General features: G+C 39.3%; 1 protein-coding gene across 15 annotated transcripts in view; it reads left to right on the top strand.

The window, feature by feature from the left end:
• The window catches only part of LOC104323056 (potassium voltage-gated channel subfamily KQT member 1), a 517,159-nt gene that overhangs the window by 271,969 nt on the left and 228,786 nt on the right, over nt 1-16,404 (top strand). For all 15 annotated transcript variants that reach the window (XR_011328745.1, XM_069806849.1, XM_069806840.1 and 12 more), the window contains one exon: nt 16,303-16,378. Coding sequence is in view for 14 of the 15 variants with exons in the window: in XM_069806849.1 (XP_069662950.1) it covers nt 16,303-16,378 (76 nt within the window). In the remaining variant the exon portion in view is untranslated. The remainder of the gene's footprint in view (nt 1-16,302; nt 16,379-16,404) is intronic.

Genomic DNA, 16,404 nt, shown 5'->3' on the forward strand with positions numbered 1-16,404 from the left:
AGGAATTTGAAAGTGGTGGAAGGAGATAGCTAAAGACTGTCCAGGACAAACATCTCCTGGTACTCCATAGATACCAGGAGATATTAATATTCCCATGAAATCTACAGCCTTGGAGGTGGGGGGAACCTACTTCTAATTTTTCACAGGACTGCTCGAGGGTAACACTAGGTTAATCTTAATGATTTCAAGATTTCAGATTGTGATTACTGTTGAGTTTCTTTTAAATCAGAACTGAACAGGCTAATCTGAATATACCTCTTACTAATGAGTTCAGGACTGTGACGTTGAGCAAAAGAAATAACCCTAAACACTTTGAGGACCATTAACTTTAATGTTTGCCTGGTGACAAAAGAATAGTCCAGGCTGTGTGTCTGGGCTTTACAGTGTATTTTTTTTAGTAGTGTGATGACTTTCATTTGGAAACATTAAAAGGTTCAAAATTAGTAAGTGCTGCTATAAAGCACACTTAAATCTTGTATGGAAAACATCTCAGTTTACTTCCCATCTCAATTTTTCAATGACAAATGTTAGGGGACAGAGCAAAGCCTGCATTAAATGAGCAGCTGCTAATTTTTTCAATGTATTTATGCTTCTTACATAGGCTGTCAAAGTAGTTGCTGCTTTGTTTATTCCCCCACCCCCACCCCCGTAAGATACCAAGGTAATAGGATTTGCTTCACAAACTCAGGATTATCCCAAATAATTCTCATGATGCAGTACGATTTTGTTCCTAAAGTGAGATACCTATAACTTTTTACATTCATGTTATTTTTTCAATACTCTATAGAAGCTTGTCTTCTCACAGATATATCTGATTTTTCTGTCCCTCATTTAAAAATCCTGCATTTGAGCATAATCTTCTTTGAAAGGGTTAACTTCACCTCTGCTAATATTATATGACTCCATTAGTTATTAATGCGGTCAACTCATAAACACAGTTTAGGGGGTACTGGCCTTGGAAGAACTTTCCAGGAGACCAATATATCAAATCAATTCTGAAGTCCCTTGACCTCAGGATAGAATTACAGGTTTATAATTTACTCAACACTTACATGACCCAGAGAACAAAGGATTGCCAAGTCAGTCAAAACTAAATTACTCTTGACCTTAAATTAGTCATTTTCATGCTATTAAAACTATAGCTAAATCACTGTTGAGGTTATTTTGAGCTTATAAATCAAGTTTGTATTTTTCCATATTTATGCTCATAACCTAGAACTATACATATACTTTAATGCATATTTAATTATTTTCTGAAAGTTACCAAACAGCTTAATTCATGGAATTGTATTAAGTGTGTTTATTTATACACATATATGCGTGTCTCCAAAATGTCCAATTTTCTTGTGAATAAAATGAATATACATGATATAGATTGGCAAGTTATAGGTGATAAGGTGGAGCAGTAAGGATCCTGTGGGATGATGCCAGCTGCCTATTACTGCTTGAAGGATTCTGCAGTTTTACTCGCGTACAGGATCAGCTCTATCTATGTTGAGTAGCTGAGGTATGACAGAGCAGTATGTGTTGCTGCCAACATACTTTGTTGACAATATTTGTCCCAGTTTGAAGAAATGCAAAAATAATGAGGATAAATAATTGAAGAACATTCCCTCAACACCACTTTTAATTGCATAATTAGGGTATCATTTTGCAGACCTTAATTTTGAACAGAGCTTGATACCTGTCTGCAGCCCATGTAGTTCAGTGAAATAACTCATGTACAGAATTACTTAGATGTGAGTTTGCAGAATCAAACCCTTCATTAATTCCGATCAGATCTTAGCTTATGCAGGTATTTCTCGTCAGTCATTTGGAAAGTTAGCTAGTTCCTCCTTTTCTAGGTACTTTCATTGAAAAGCTGTTTTTGAAGGTGTAGGAGAGGTGTGTAGGTGCGTAAACACTTTCAGGGTTTAATGCTATGGCTGCCAGGAATGGAAAACTGCAGTTCCACAATGTGACCTGAGATATTTGAAAAATGATAGGCAGAGATACTGTATTTTTTAAAACTTCCTGTGCGTTTTCAGTACCTCAGTAATGCAAAAAGTTTTCAAGAGTCTCAATAGTCTGTAATAGCTGTGTCTCCAGGATGCCTCATATTGAAACACAAGTTGATGGGAGTTGCTTCAGACAGAAATAACGACTTCATTGCAGCTTTCTGAAAACTTCTGTCATGTCAGGCAGATGTGAATTCCTTCAGAGTTTCTAAGCCAGAAGGAAGCATCTCCACACTGTATTCATAAACTCAATATTTGAATGCATTTCAATTTTTTAGACCATCTGAGGTTTTGACATAACATAGACTGGAGTTGCACTCTGGTCAGCCAGGAAGAGTCTTCAGCAGGATGCTGCAATCTTGATTTAAAGTCTGTCACACACAATGTATCACATAATTTAGATTAATGGTTAATTTGTATTTGCTTAGTAGAAACTGGTTTCGGTGATACTCGTTGACTTCATATGTCCACCAGAGCTCAGCTGAAAATTGATTTTTTTTTCCATTGCAGCTTGTGATCCAAATATTTGAAAAACAATATTGTTTAATTTGATTGCAAATTAACATCTTTTCCATTTTTTTCACAAAACTAAAAATGTGTTTCCTGTTGGATTAAATTCTTTATTTGACTCAAAAAGAAAAGTTTTTCCCCTGCAGACTAGCAAAAATAGCACAAGATTAGGATTATGAAGCTCCTAGGAAAGAAGGTATCCTGTCATTTAATACCATGGTGGATCCACATTGTGAGAGGCTTAAGTACAATTCTTTCCTCAGTTTGAAGGCATCTGAGCATGTTCTTCCCCAGAAGCATGCCCTGCCACCAGATCACAGAATATTCTGGGTTTGGAGGCCAAGACCCAGCATCCCATTCATGCTCTTCCACTCCGAAAGGAAACACCCACCGAGTCAGGGACTTAAACAGCCTTCTCCCATCGCCCAGTGAATGCTTTAACCACGAGGCTGGAGAGTTGCTTACCTTCTTTGTCTTGGTGAATATTTAGTTATTCTGTGCAAAGTGGGGCAAGCCTAGCTGAGAGGAGAATAGCAGAGCCTCAGGCGGCAAGGCTGTCTTCCCCGTAAGTGAGGAAGAAGTAGGAGAAAGAGGAAGGTGTTAGTGGATCGGTATTTTATATGCTGGTTGTTAGATAAAAATCGTCTTTCACAGTTCTGTGAATATTTTCCCTGCTGTATCCCAGTTCCTTATAGTCTGAATTTGTAAATAATTGTGGGTTCACCCATGTTATTTTATAAAATTCATGATGCATTGAAAATATGTAATTCAATTCTAATAAATGTCCCGAGCAGAACATTCCTCATTCTGTTATGAATGGTTTTTAGAGTAAGAGCGCATAGGAGCTAATAACAGATGTAGCACAGACATATCCTAATGTACAAATACGTATGGATGCTGGTTTTGAAGAGCTATATTCTTATTTTCCATTAATCTTTGAGAATACTAAAATTATTCCATCCTTAGCGCTCTCTGCATAGTCTGTACAAGTTAAGAGGCCCGAGGGGTGTAAGGTATCGAGGTGTACGTGGCCAGTCTTGGTAGCCGGGAACGGAGTGGACTGTGCTGTGCTGTGGATCAAACTGAACATTTCCCTCCATGTGCTGGGGAGACAAGCACTCTCTCTGTTTGTAATCAAGAAAGAGCTGCTTTAAAGACTCTGCTTGAAACTGCTCATCGCTTTGATGAAAAATTGCCACATAAAAAAAAAAAGAAAGAAAAAACAACCCACCCTGGTATTTATGAACTATTTGCCTGGATCTGTTCCCTTGAAGAAAGGTATTTTTCTTTAGATAAGTGCTAGTATCAGGTTAAGTTGATTATCACTTGTGACACTATATAACTCAAGGAAATTATCAGCTATCACTCAGACTCAACTGGTTCACCAGGTTGTTAGATGCATGTGATTGATTATTCTACTGAGAACAAATTTAAAGATGTTTTTGTGTAGTATAAGATGGCTTTATTTCCCCTATAGTTCTCATGGCATGAGGCTTGAAAATTTGAGAAAGATTGAAGTGATGATAATAGGAGTTTTAAGACGGGGAGAGGAGCTTAAAACTTGAGATGAGTGGGGCTTCATGGTTGAGAAGGCAAGTAATAAGAGGGATGAACTGTTGTTCTGTTAAATGCGAACGAAGTAGATTGTGTTCAAAAAATGTTCCAGTCTGATTCCTGGCTTGTCAGCCTCTGCTTCATGTCATGTGAAGTTAAGTAGCTTTGATTCATGGAGTGTTGTGTAAACATTTGTTGATTTCTATCTGTTCTGGTTTACACTTCTGCCCTGAGGTTTGCTTTGAGTTTCAGGTTTGGGCAAACTGAAATTGTCAAAGTAAATTCACTTTAAATTGCAGTGTTTCAAGTGGTTTTGCTTCGAATCCATGCCAAACCTCAGATTTTGCATAATTTCTTTTTGCATAATTTCCAAGCAGAAAGATAAATTGTGTCAGGCTCCTTTGGAATGGGGTTGAAGTTTATAGGTTTCTGAACTTTTAGAAAACTAAGACTGTAATTCATTATCAAACCAGTTCAATATTGTGAGGACTTGGAGGCTGAGAGGATAGTGGGAAACTTCTGTACAACAGAAGTATATTTGAAGAGAAGAAACATGTCCTTATTTCAGTTTCGAATGGACAGATGGTCATGACCTATTTCACATTTTTGAACACTGAAATTTTGAGCTAGAGTATGTGAATACTTGGTCTGCTGCCTCACCTCTGCAGTAAGCTCCTTCAGATCCCGAATAAAGCCAATTGCTCAAGGACAAGATAAAGCTAATTTGAGGCAACATCTAAATGTCCATTGCTTGGATAAAAAAAATAAATTCCACTTCAGTGGGAGTCTTGATAGCATCGTTCCCAGTTTTTATTTCATTCTTACACAGAACTTCCAAGAGGAGTTCTCAGATTGTTGTCAGAGAACAATCAGTGGAAATGTGTCAAATGAAATAAAGATCCCTTTGTTTGGGGTTTGTTGCGTTTTTTTGTTTGAACAGTTTTCTGTATCTAGATCTTAAAAACAGCCTTCAGCATTGCTGACATAATTAATTGCTTGTATTAAGTGTTCTAATTACAGCAATTCAGGTAGTTAGCCACCTAAATGAGTGCATAATTATTTAGAAACACTTTTGATTGCAGTACTGGCATCCTCAAGGCCCAATTAAAAAAACTCATACAAAACACACAAAAAAATCAAAACCCTAAAGGTTAAGACTTTGAAGCACTGATACTAATAGCTATTATCCTGTAAACTAGATCACCTCATATGTACTTGATACTATATGGATATCATTTGCTTCTATCAGATCTTCATTTGCTACTAACTTTCAGTGAACACAGAGCTGATGATCTTTTGAGTGCAAGAAAATTCTTTAAAATGGATTTTTTCCATGAGAAAACTTTGATTTTAATTTAATTTAATTTTAGAACAGAAGGAGTTAAAACAAAATTCATTTGATGCAGGCACAGTTCAGAACACTGTCATTAGTGGAAAATTGTCAAAGTTAAGTCCTTGCCAATATTTGAACTGGATCTGCCCAGCAATGTCTGCTGTTTCATAGGATTCATAGCATGGATGTGCCATTCTTTAATAGTATTCTGTAAACCAGTTATATCTTCTCTAAGGCATGTGCTCTTCATTCTGCTCCTGGTGATGTAGTGTAGAGTATATGTCTTCAGCGTAGAGTCCCAGTTACTGAGAGGAAAAAGGGCATAAACAAGATAAAATGCATTAATTTTTAAGAGGATAAAATATTTCCTTTTCAAAACAAATGTGTATTAAAATGGGACAAAATGAAACATATTATCATTTCAGGCTCAAATGCTTTCAGAATCTTTTGTTTCATAATGACTTTTAAAATATTTTTCCTGTGAGTTAGGATGGAAACAAAGACAGGAAAATCAGAATTCCCCAGAGCATGAAGACACAGATTTCCTCACTTACTTTGAAAAAATTATTTTTCCTGTTCTTTAATAGTAAGTCACGAGCAATTGGTAAATGAACACTTTCCTTCTGTTTGTCCACTGGCTGAGCTAAAGGTCTGCCAGAAAAAAAGAAAAAAAAATATGCCAAGAGATACCATCTTTTCCTGAAGGTAAAGAAAAGATTCACAATCTTTGAACACAAAGTAGTTTCTCAATGAGCAAGTGAAATCTCTTGAAATAAGTAGCTCAGCAAAATTTCTGATTTCAGTGATAGTTTTGCACAAGTGATGCTTGCAACTTTTAGCAGGATATTTATTTCTGTAGTAAACTATTGATAAGCACTGCATGTTTTCAGTATTAGGCAAGTGAGGCCTGTAAGATTTTTATGCATGTTCTTCGATAAAATACAGGGTGGAAAATTATTAAATGTCTGTAGCCGCACAAAGTTCCTTGTGAGGTTCTATGAGTACGATTACTGTTGTCTGCAAAATAGTTTATGGACACTAAAATTTTAAGAAAAGGAAGATCATGATTTTTGTCTGGTTTTGAAACGCCAGTTCCTCTAATGGCAAAGCGATAGTTGTTCTTGGCACACAGGTTCGTAGAAACTGGTGTTGGAGCTTAAAGGTTGGCTTTTTGTGACTTGGTGATGGGAGTTTGCAAGGCCATTGTGAGAATATATGTAGTTTTGACAAGACCTTTGAAAGGCAAATTTGAAGGTGATCAGATAGTAAGTCAAACTTAGAGCTAGCTTTTGAAAATCTTTTCTGCTGGTATAAACTGGTTGTTGTGTACCAAAACTCGATACAAGACATTAGTGGAGGGCAAGGTGATTTTATTTAAAAATGGCTAGTTTCAGCAATTCACACTGTCGTAATCATGCGCTCACAAATACAACGATGTGTGTACCCAAGCAGCCTGTCCACTACGCTTGTATCCCAGCTGCACGTGTCCAGGTGGGCTGCTCAGGAGTTCCTGCAATTGCGCGGCGGGCCAAGTAATGCTCTACTGAGTCTTCATGGTGTCTGCTGGGATCTCCTCAGGATGGCAGCCAGGTGCCACTGAACCTTTTTTGCCTTTGGGAGCTGACGGTGCTCAGGGTCTTTTACTTCTCCGTGCTCTCCCACCTCTGGGAATCATTAGGATTGATTCTGTGTACTCTGTCTCCTTATTTCTAACACCAGCCTTGTTCTGTATTTTCCCACCATCACCACTTAGTGGCTGGAGTCCTTTTTCAGTCTAGGCAGAGACAGTTCCTGACTATACCTGTTCCTTTGTGTTCCTGAATTGGGTATCTCCAAAAGCTGCTCATAAATGTGCTGTGATGTTGATGGTCCAGGTCCCACAAGAACCTGCCATCCTCACAGGGCTTTTTATGCTGTTTTTCCCTTTTTGATGCTTCCACACGCAGACCTTTCCATTCATTCTCCATTCCTGCCAGTCTAAGCATTTCCATTATGAATCTCTATCATTACTGATAGCATGACATAAACCACAGGCAGAAAAATAATGAGAAAAATGGTTTAGGATTTCAGTCTCTCCTTGCAATTCCCCAGAGACCATTACACTCTCTTCCCTACACCCAAGCCTGGTCTCCCTGCCAGGCCAGAGGCAGTGCACCTGGCACCGCCGAAGGTCCCTGTGAGAAAGACGGGGCTGGAAAAGGCTAAAATCACTGCTACTCCAGTTGGAGAGAGAAGCCTAGAAGCTGAATACTGACAAATTTAAATAACAAATAAGGCACTTTTTAACAGTATATAAAGGTCTTTATATCAAGGCCAGATGCCTTTCTGGAAAGTTACTTTAGTTCTACACAAGGTTTTTGGCTCAGGGCAAGGGCAGCTGTGTGAAATGCAATCCCCTGCACTGCGGAGCAGGTCACATTCATGATCTAATGGTCCTGCTTGGCTTCAGATGCTGTGGCTGTCTTGCATTGCTGAATATCTGGTGAACAGGGAGCTAATTCCCAGATTGCTCAGGTGCTCGGGAGAGGAGGAGCAGAGATTGTGAAGGTGGAGAGGGAAGAGTGCTCTGGAAAATAGCCTCTGCTTAGGGAGCAGTGACACGGCAGTTTCCCCAAGCCTGCAGATCAGTCTCCCTTGTTCCTTACCATCATTAAGGGAAAAACATATTGTCACTATTCTTTTTTCTGCTGAGTCATCCTATAAATAAAATACTGCTTCATTTGGGACCACTGATTGCCTTAAAATCCTCAGTGAAGTAAGCCTCATGACACCTCCACGACTTCGGTTTTACACTTCCTTTATAGACATATAAAGTAGAGCATAGCCAGGTAAAAGGACTTGCACAAGATCACCCAGAGAGACAGAGGCCAGTTAAATCAATCAGTTCAAGAACCCAGGAGTTGTGTTTCCATAGCCCCTGCTGTAACTACTAAATCACAAGAGCTACTGAGGAAAGATCCTGCCAAAAGCCACTGTTTTTTTGTTTTTTAAAACCACAAGAAGCATTTTGCTCAATTCCACAGGGTATCTCCCTAGTACTTGGTGCAGATTAATTAATTACTTATTTTTTAAAAGAAATGTAAAGCTTTGGGCAGCCCAAAGACTATAGAAGTTTTAATTCTCAGAACTATTCCCTAACTTGACTGTTATCCAGTTCCTATTCAGGCAAGATAGGAATTAAGATTAATGACCCCAAACAAACTGGTATTTCAGAGAATCAGTCTTTGCCAGGCATTATATTCTCATGACAGAAAATCATTGAGGCATAAATACAGCGCTCAGTCATTGGTGTATATTAACAACACCACGTTGTTCCCATAAATGCTGAATACAGTGAAGAGGAAAATGAAGTCTTAAAGTTCATTAATTTGGGTTGTGGCATTTTGTAAAGTGAGCAAACCAGAGCCCATCAAATAAGGCTGTACCATTCTAGTTCTCCCTGCACTGCTGTGCAGGCTATTCGGATTCCAGAAAGGCATCTCCTCTGCTGGGAGGTTGTTTGGGCTTAGTGATGGCTCTCTCTGCAGTGCCTTTTACTAGCTAGGTATTCAGTTCTGTTGGCATTTTTTAAAAGGCAAATTGATGAAGACCAAGTCTTAAGGAGAGAAAAGTGAAGAAACACCTTTATCAGCTAGAATCAGCGACTGTTGTAATACGTGGGGTAAAAACGTGCCATTGTCTGTCAGTGTTTGTCCACTTCCCAAGAAGGTGGTTGTGGCTGGAGTCTGTTTTCTAAGCAAATGAGAAGCGGCGGGGAGACGAGAGCATTTCACCTATCCTGGGACCAGAAGTAGTCATGGTACAGCGCTAATACAGGAAGTTATTGTGGCAATTTCTAGAAGCTCTTTACTAAGGAAAAAAAAAAAAAAAAAAAAGAAAATCTTTCTGTGTTTGTATTTCCACATTGAAAAGACATCCCTGTGACATCATCTTGTTTGTTCTGACACTGCAGGAAGAATGGAAGAAATAAAATGGCAGAAAAGAGACCAGGCACTTTTATTTTGCTGCCAACAAAACACAGAGGAAAGATGTAACCAAAATATCCAATGGTTACTTTAGTTCTCAGAGACAGTTCAGCAGATGAATTGTTGTTCAAGGGCAGTTGGGCTCCCAGACACAAGAGCATTCTGTAGTAAGCTTAATTACTCATTTTAATTATGCATTTTAATTAGCAAGGGACTAACACAGAGCTTTTCTCCCACTTTCTCAATAAACCCACTTTGTAATATTACAGAACAAACTTGTAACTGAAAACTCTAACTGTCAAGGGTTGAGAAAAACAAAGTTTGAGGGGTTTTCTTCCTCATTAAATCACATTCAGTGAACAGGTTACATCTACCTCTGATTATTTTCAGGACCTTTCTACTATTTTTATTCTGTTCATGGACAACATCAGGAAAACACCCTGCACTGCTGCTTCTCCCAGTGGTGTTTCCTCTGCCAATGTATTGTCTTGCCAGTTGCTCCCTATAAATGAAGTCCTAGTTCTTCCACTTTTAACAGTTTCTCCTCAGAGCTGTTCTTCTGTCCCTCCACTGTCTGTCTTCCCTGCCCCAATCCCTAGGAGCACTGCTGTAGGAAATCTGCTTGCTTTCTTGTTCCCTTCAGGGAAAGGCCAGGTTAGACAAGTAGAAGCAGAGACAATTGCATTCTGCAGTGAATCCCGAGAGGCAGCAGAGTATATGGTGATGGATGGATGGAGATAACCAATGCCACAAAATCTTCAGCAAAATAACCAGGTGCCAGAATGCAGCCCCCCATGAACATGTCACTTCGGTATTCTTTCCTGCTTTGCCTGGGACTGTACCTGCAGAGGAGGGATTTGCAGAATCTGCAGCTTTCCTTCATAAATTGAGGCTGTCAGCAGAGCTTGGTGAAGCCAAATAGGCCTCCAGGCTGCTCTGTTTTGAGAGAAGCCAATCCTAATTTATTTATAGTTTTGAGCCAAACATGGGCTTGAAAAGAAAAGGTTCAGATAAGGATATGGTTAGAATAGAGATGAGGTAGGTTTAAGGTGGATTGTGATTAGGAGTAAAGGGAAAAATAAAGTTGTGCCAACATTTTCTGAAATGGTCTCTCAGGTTTCAGTGCAAATGGCATCTTACAAAGTTTCCATCATGTAAGTGGTGGAAATTCTCCAGAAGTATCTGTTCTTCACAAGGCTTTGATGAAATGTTACAAGACTGGTAACCTCTTCTATTATATTTATGTTGCACTTCTCTGCTGCTCCTGGCTTGGGGTGCGCTCTGGAATCGGAATCATCGCCTGACATTTCCAGGTGTTTGCATGTCAGATTCAAGCTGCAACCTTCTCTTAACTTGAGTGGTTTAAGAGGCTCAAGGCATTTTGTCTGGCTTTGCTTAGCTGAAGGTAATACTAATTTTATTTTCACTTACTGGTAGGAAGATTTTTTTTTTTTCATTTGGACGTTGTAACTTCCCTTGGTGTCTAAAACACATTATATAAGCTTCTTTTCTTTATGGTTCTTGTGATGAGAACCATCTCTCTCCACCACTTGTCTCCATCAACAGAAGGTCCACATAGTGCATGTGACTGAATATGGACTAACTGCTGTGCTTGTCTGTAATAAACTCTCTAATTTTATGTCCTTTACGATTACTGTTTTCCCACCCTTCTTCTCCCCCAACAACTTACTGGTAAATGCTGTCCTTATGATGGGATAATTACACAGTTAGCTACATTTGAATATAGGTGATATTCATCTCTGCTAAATATTGCCTTTCAGTAATGGTGGGAATCTGCAGTTTAATGAAAAATCTTGCCTCTGAAAGTGAGTGGCCTATGTGCATCTGGAGACAAAAGTATCCTGTGATGCCAATGTTTCATGTTTTGTATGGCGTCTGCTCATGCTTTCAGTGCAAATAAGGCTTGCTTTATATTTTACCCATTAAAATATCAGCCCATTTAAGATAATTGTACATGAGAAAAATTAAAGTTATGACTGAGAATCAAAGTTCTTTCCTAGAAACAGAGCCAGAAAGTGAATACTCTTAATCAAATGTGATGGGAAAACAAAAAAGCAGATGGAGGAGTGAGCTTCTCAAATAACTTCTTTACGTTTCAGTTGCCATCACTGACCTAGTCACTGTTTGTGCTGGCTTAGAAACTGATGTCAAGTGAACGACTCCAGAATAGATGATGCTGTATGTTACTCTGGGCAGGAGTTACAACATTATCCAATGAACGTATTAAAGTAGTGTTAGTGTGACTTTATATGTGTTTTCCTGCTAAGCAATCAAAACGTAACAAACAAATGAAGCTCAGCAGTAATGCAGGTACTGTAAGCGTGTATCCTCAAACCAGTTTTGCAAATTGGGACAGAGAGCTATAATTGACCTTGCTGAAGTGGCCTTTATTTTCCACAGTTCATGATCAAAGTAGTTACGTTACACTGAATAACTCTTCTAATTCACGACACCTGAATAAACGGCAGGAAAACCAGCCTGGAATGCACACTCTGCTATCTGCAGCCGTCCTGCAGCACAGCCTGAATAAAGTCCTTCCCCTTGTCTCTACGCTGAAGCGAACTCCAATGATTAAAAAATGCTTCTGGACTGAAAGGTGCATCACGCTGACAACAGGCTTGTTTGGAGACTTGAGCTGTGCCTCAGCATGGCCTGGAATAGTTGTAACTTTGCCTGTGTTTAGGGTCCTTTTCCATATCTGTTTTTCACTTAAAATTTTCCCTGACTGTTCCAAAGCACATTAAGCTGAAAGTTATCAGACTCCATACAAAAGAAGAAGAAAAAGAGTAGGTCTGAACTGGCCAACACAAGCTTTTAACAAACAGAGCAGAATATAAAAATAAAAGAAAAAAAATCCCTGTGGATGGTTTCCAGAGTTGCTTTGGATTTGATCATCTCTCTTTCCTCCTCTGGTTCAATTATTTTCAACTGAAAATGTTTGGCTTCTTTGGCTTAGGCTACTACCTTTCTGCAGTTAAAAACCAAAAAGTCTTAAATGCATCCAGGTGTTTTAAGCTAAAAGTAGGGACTTTTCACAGTGCGCTCTGAGCCACGAGCAGAGGACCAACCCTGGGGCTGCAGAGCCTCCCTGGCTCACGGCCGTCCCGCCAGGCTCTGTAGCCCATAGGCAAACTCAAAACCTGCAGAGGGGAAGGTCGAGTCAGCCAGCAAAGAGGGGCCCCTTTCCCCCCTCACCCTCTAGAATAGTCGCTGGAGAGATCAGATCAGGGTGGGAACTGCTTGTTAACTTATAGGGTCCAGGCCCTCCACCCATTCCTCTTTTTCCCTGCCCTACCACAGCGATACGACAGCCCAGGAGTCCGTAAGCCAAACTGGGAAGGACTCGTAATTAGGGGTAGGTTTGACTGCTTTTAAAATTGAGCATCCTGCTGGGCAATCCGTTAACAGAAAGGTAAGGCACACGTGCTGGTTTGCAAATGGGTCCAAGGCTTGGGTCCTACGTGAAGACGTAGTTATAGACGATGTCAGTATCACTTATGGATCCAAGTGTATGTTATTTCAGTAGACATTTCATGGTATCCGTTACAGTTGCAGATGTTACAAGCTCCCATTATTAATTTTTTTATGTGCTTATAACATTCCAAAATCCCGATCGCTTCTGTTCAAATGTCATTTTGTTCTCCTTTGCAGTCTTTTGGGGAATGTTTTAACAAAACCTTCCTATCTGTAGTTTAGGTGAAAAGATGGGAATGTACACCGTTGTCCGCCAATAAAACTCTAATCATATTCTTTTGAGCAAAACATACACAAAGAACAACCCACCCAACAGTAACACTCTACCTCAGCATGGACCTCATCCTTACGAGGTCTAGCATTTATGCTTGGTGTTATGGGTAAAGATTTTAAACAATTTAAATAATTTTTTTTAATGTGCTGGAAAGCATCTCCTAGTGTGTGTGCCACTGCCCTCTGCTGCACAGAGGCAGGAGAGCTTGGCTGCTTTCATAGGGGCACCCACCCATATTCCTACTTCGAGCAAGTGCTCAGGTCCTACTGACTTCATTTGGGAGCTGGAGCTACAAAAGTAGTTAAACCTTCCCCTCCATGGGAGTTAGGCACCATAATACCTGTGAAGATCTGTCCATTTCTGTCTTCTGTCAGTAGAAAATGCCACGTGGAAAGAGTGTGCAAGTACGGTGTCCACCACAACCCCCCCGGGTTGTTGTTTCATGAGTTGTGTATCTCAAAGTATTTTAGGAGGTTCATGGCAAGCATTGTTGTGTTTCTATTGAGCACTACTAAAGCATGACCTAAAGTGTCTCTGGCCTTTTGTTCTCTCCTGTTGTATGCTTCTGGCATGTAAAAGACTGACACCCTCAAGGCTTAAAGGGTTTTGCCTAATCGTAGGTTTTGGGGTAAAATATAAGGCTTAGCTAAATATTGGGCTAAATACAGAGTTAAATGTAACCTTGCCGGTAACAGCCGTAGTTACCCATTCTGGTCACCAGTGCTAAGAAACTATGAAAATCAGCTAAAATCTGCAAAAATGTGTAGGATCACGGTTAGCCATGCTGCCACAACCACCCGTCAGAAGGATAGCTCTGCTTGCTATGCAGAGCAGGGAGTTTGACTCATCTAGAGCTGCTGTGCTCCTTATGCATTTATTGAGGCAATTAAGATAACACATCCACGTATCTCAGTCTATGGGTTTGCACATTTTCACGTGGTCTTTTTTCCATTAAAGCCAGGTTTCATGTATTTCTGTCCCTCAGTTTAATGCTAATGACCATCAAATCTGAACAGTAACTTAGTCCTTTTTCAAAATTTGCTCCCAGTGAGATTGGTGGGAATTTTGCCAGTTGGAACAGGCCAATATCAAGTGCTTTTGAATTATAGTCAGGTGATTTTCTTTGCTGTATTTCACAAATAAATAACTTCTTTCTCTAAAAGTGAGGCCTGTTCAACTGTGCATAAGGTTCCAAGAGTCAACCTCATCATTTTGGACACTTAAACTTGGGAACAGATTGGAAAAAGTTCTGTAGCCCTGATTTCTGCCGAAGGAGGGGAATTAGGAGGAAATTACTGCCTTGGTTTGTTTCCATCTCTGACTTCTTGAAGCTTATGTATTTGAGGCTCTTTAAACAATGCATGAACTATCTCATATGGATTACCCTAAAAAAAACCCCTCTTAAGTATACGTATGAAGTCTCACATCATTTAGATCTAGGGGATAATTTCAAGCTTTTATCTTAACTGGTACAAAAAGGAGGAAGGCTAAACCCTAAACCCTAAATTGTGATTCTTTTCTGGTTATAAAAATATATATATATTACTTGTACGGGCTGACAGACAAAGATTTCTCTATCAAGTATGTGCCATTTACAAGCAGAACGTTGTCTCCATTCTAGTCACCAGCCACAGGAGCTCAGCTGGAGCCCTGAGCGTCAAGCTGAGAGCTTTTCTTTCACCATAATAAAGGTCCTGTAGGCTAAACTACTGGTAGTCCGTCAGTGACACTTCTGAAATCCCTTTGATGGGCTTACACAAATGCAAAGATTCGTACTTAGCGATGCTGTTGATGGTATACAACAACGACGGTTCTTGAATCGTGCTCACCCTGCATTGTCTTCTGTGTGTTTGCATGTGTGAGTGTATATATATGGATATGTGCATGAATATACATAGATATATGAAGTGTGAGGATATATGTAGTATAGACACCTGAGTTTCACATGTATTAGTGCATGTATTTAATATTAAACTGGGACTTGAAATAGAAAAAGCAAGAAAAAGCTATTGACAGCTGATTTTAAAAACTCCGTTTCTGTGGCTGTGGTATCTCACCCAACCAAAAGCACTAATTTTATCAAAGAGAAATTATGAAAAATGATGCTAGTTCTTAATTACAGTCCCTGTTGGTTTTACCTTTTATTTACTTCACTTTGAAATAATACACCGTAATGTTTCCACTTTTTAAAGACTTTTTCTCTAAACTGTGGCATCCAAGTAGGTGGCCTAGCCAATACTTCCTTTTCCCCAGTCAGATATACTGGGAAGAGGCGGCAAATTGTGTTTTCAGGAGACCTGAGAAACTTGCTGGCAAGCTTTCCTATGGTTATCATCACATGTCAGAGATGATGTCTGTATAGAACATAGATTTCTTAACATTGCGGCTTCCTTGGAAAGGAAATTTTGTTTGCTTTAGTTCACTCATTTTAAATGAATGAAGAAGTCCATGGGGAAGGAGTCAGTGCTTAAATAAAATACTTGTTCTTACAGTTACTCCTCCAAAATTCACCGTAAATAAGAGAGTGTGGTAATTAATTGCCAGCCAAGTGGCACAATTAATGTTCTGCAAATATAGTATCCTCTGGGTGAAGTGATATTGCTAAGTTATGATATGTCCAGTTCTGTGTTTGAATACCAATACAGCCAGCCACATGCACACACACACGTGTGCCGAGAGGGTGTGTTGTGTTAATTTTAATTTTTTTTTTTTTTTAGTTGTGATACTTCAATTTTTCTTTCCTTCCTAGAGAATTCAAAGTACTTTTTAAAGGACTTAATTTCTGTGCAATAAAGCTCATGGGCAAACACTCAATAAATGCAAAATAAGGAATGCAGTCATGGTTCTAAAAACGTTTCACGTTCTTCAAACTGATGCCAGTTGTATGCATTGACAGTAATCCTGTCTAATCCTCTCCACATGTATTATCTTTGTACACCTGCTTTCATTGTCTCATGTATCAGTTTTTTATACTTAGAACCACAATACACAAGAGGGTAAAGCAACAGAACAAAATACACATGCACACACGGTGTGTTATGCTACAATTTTGCATTGTAGACATAAAACGTATTTGTAGATTTTGGTGCTTAGAGTCAACGTCTTTCATTAAGATATTTTTACTACTTTTTTTTAACCCTGCTGGTGTATGTCTGTGTCTGTCTTTCTTGGCAGATTAACTGAAGCACATCGAACAGCTGTAAAAGTCATTAGGAGAATGCAGTATTTTGTAGCCAGAAGAAAATTTCAGGTAAGCAGCAGCACCATTAACCATAA

This window comes from Haliaeetus albicilla, chromosome 19 (assembly GCF_947461875.1).
Source record: "Haliaeetus albicilla chromosome 19, bHalAlb1.1, whole genome shotgun sequence".
NCBI classification, from domain to species: Eukaryota; Metazoa; Chordata; class Aves; order Accipitriformes; family Accipitridae; genus Haliaeetus; species Haliaeetus albicilla.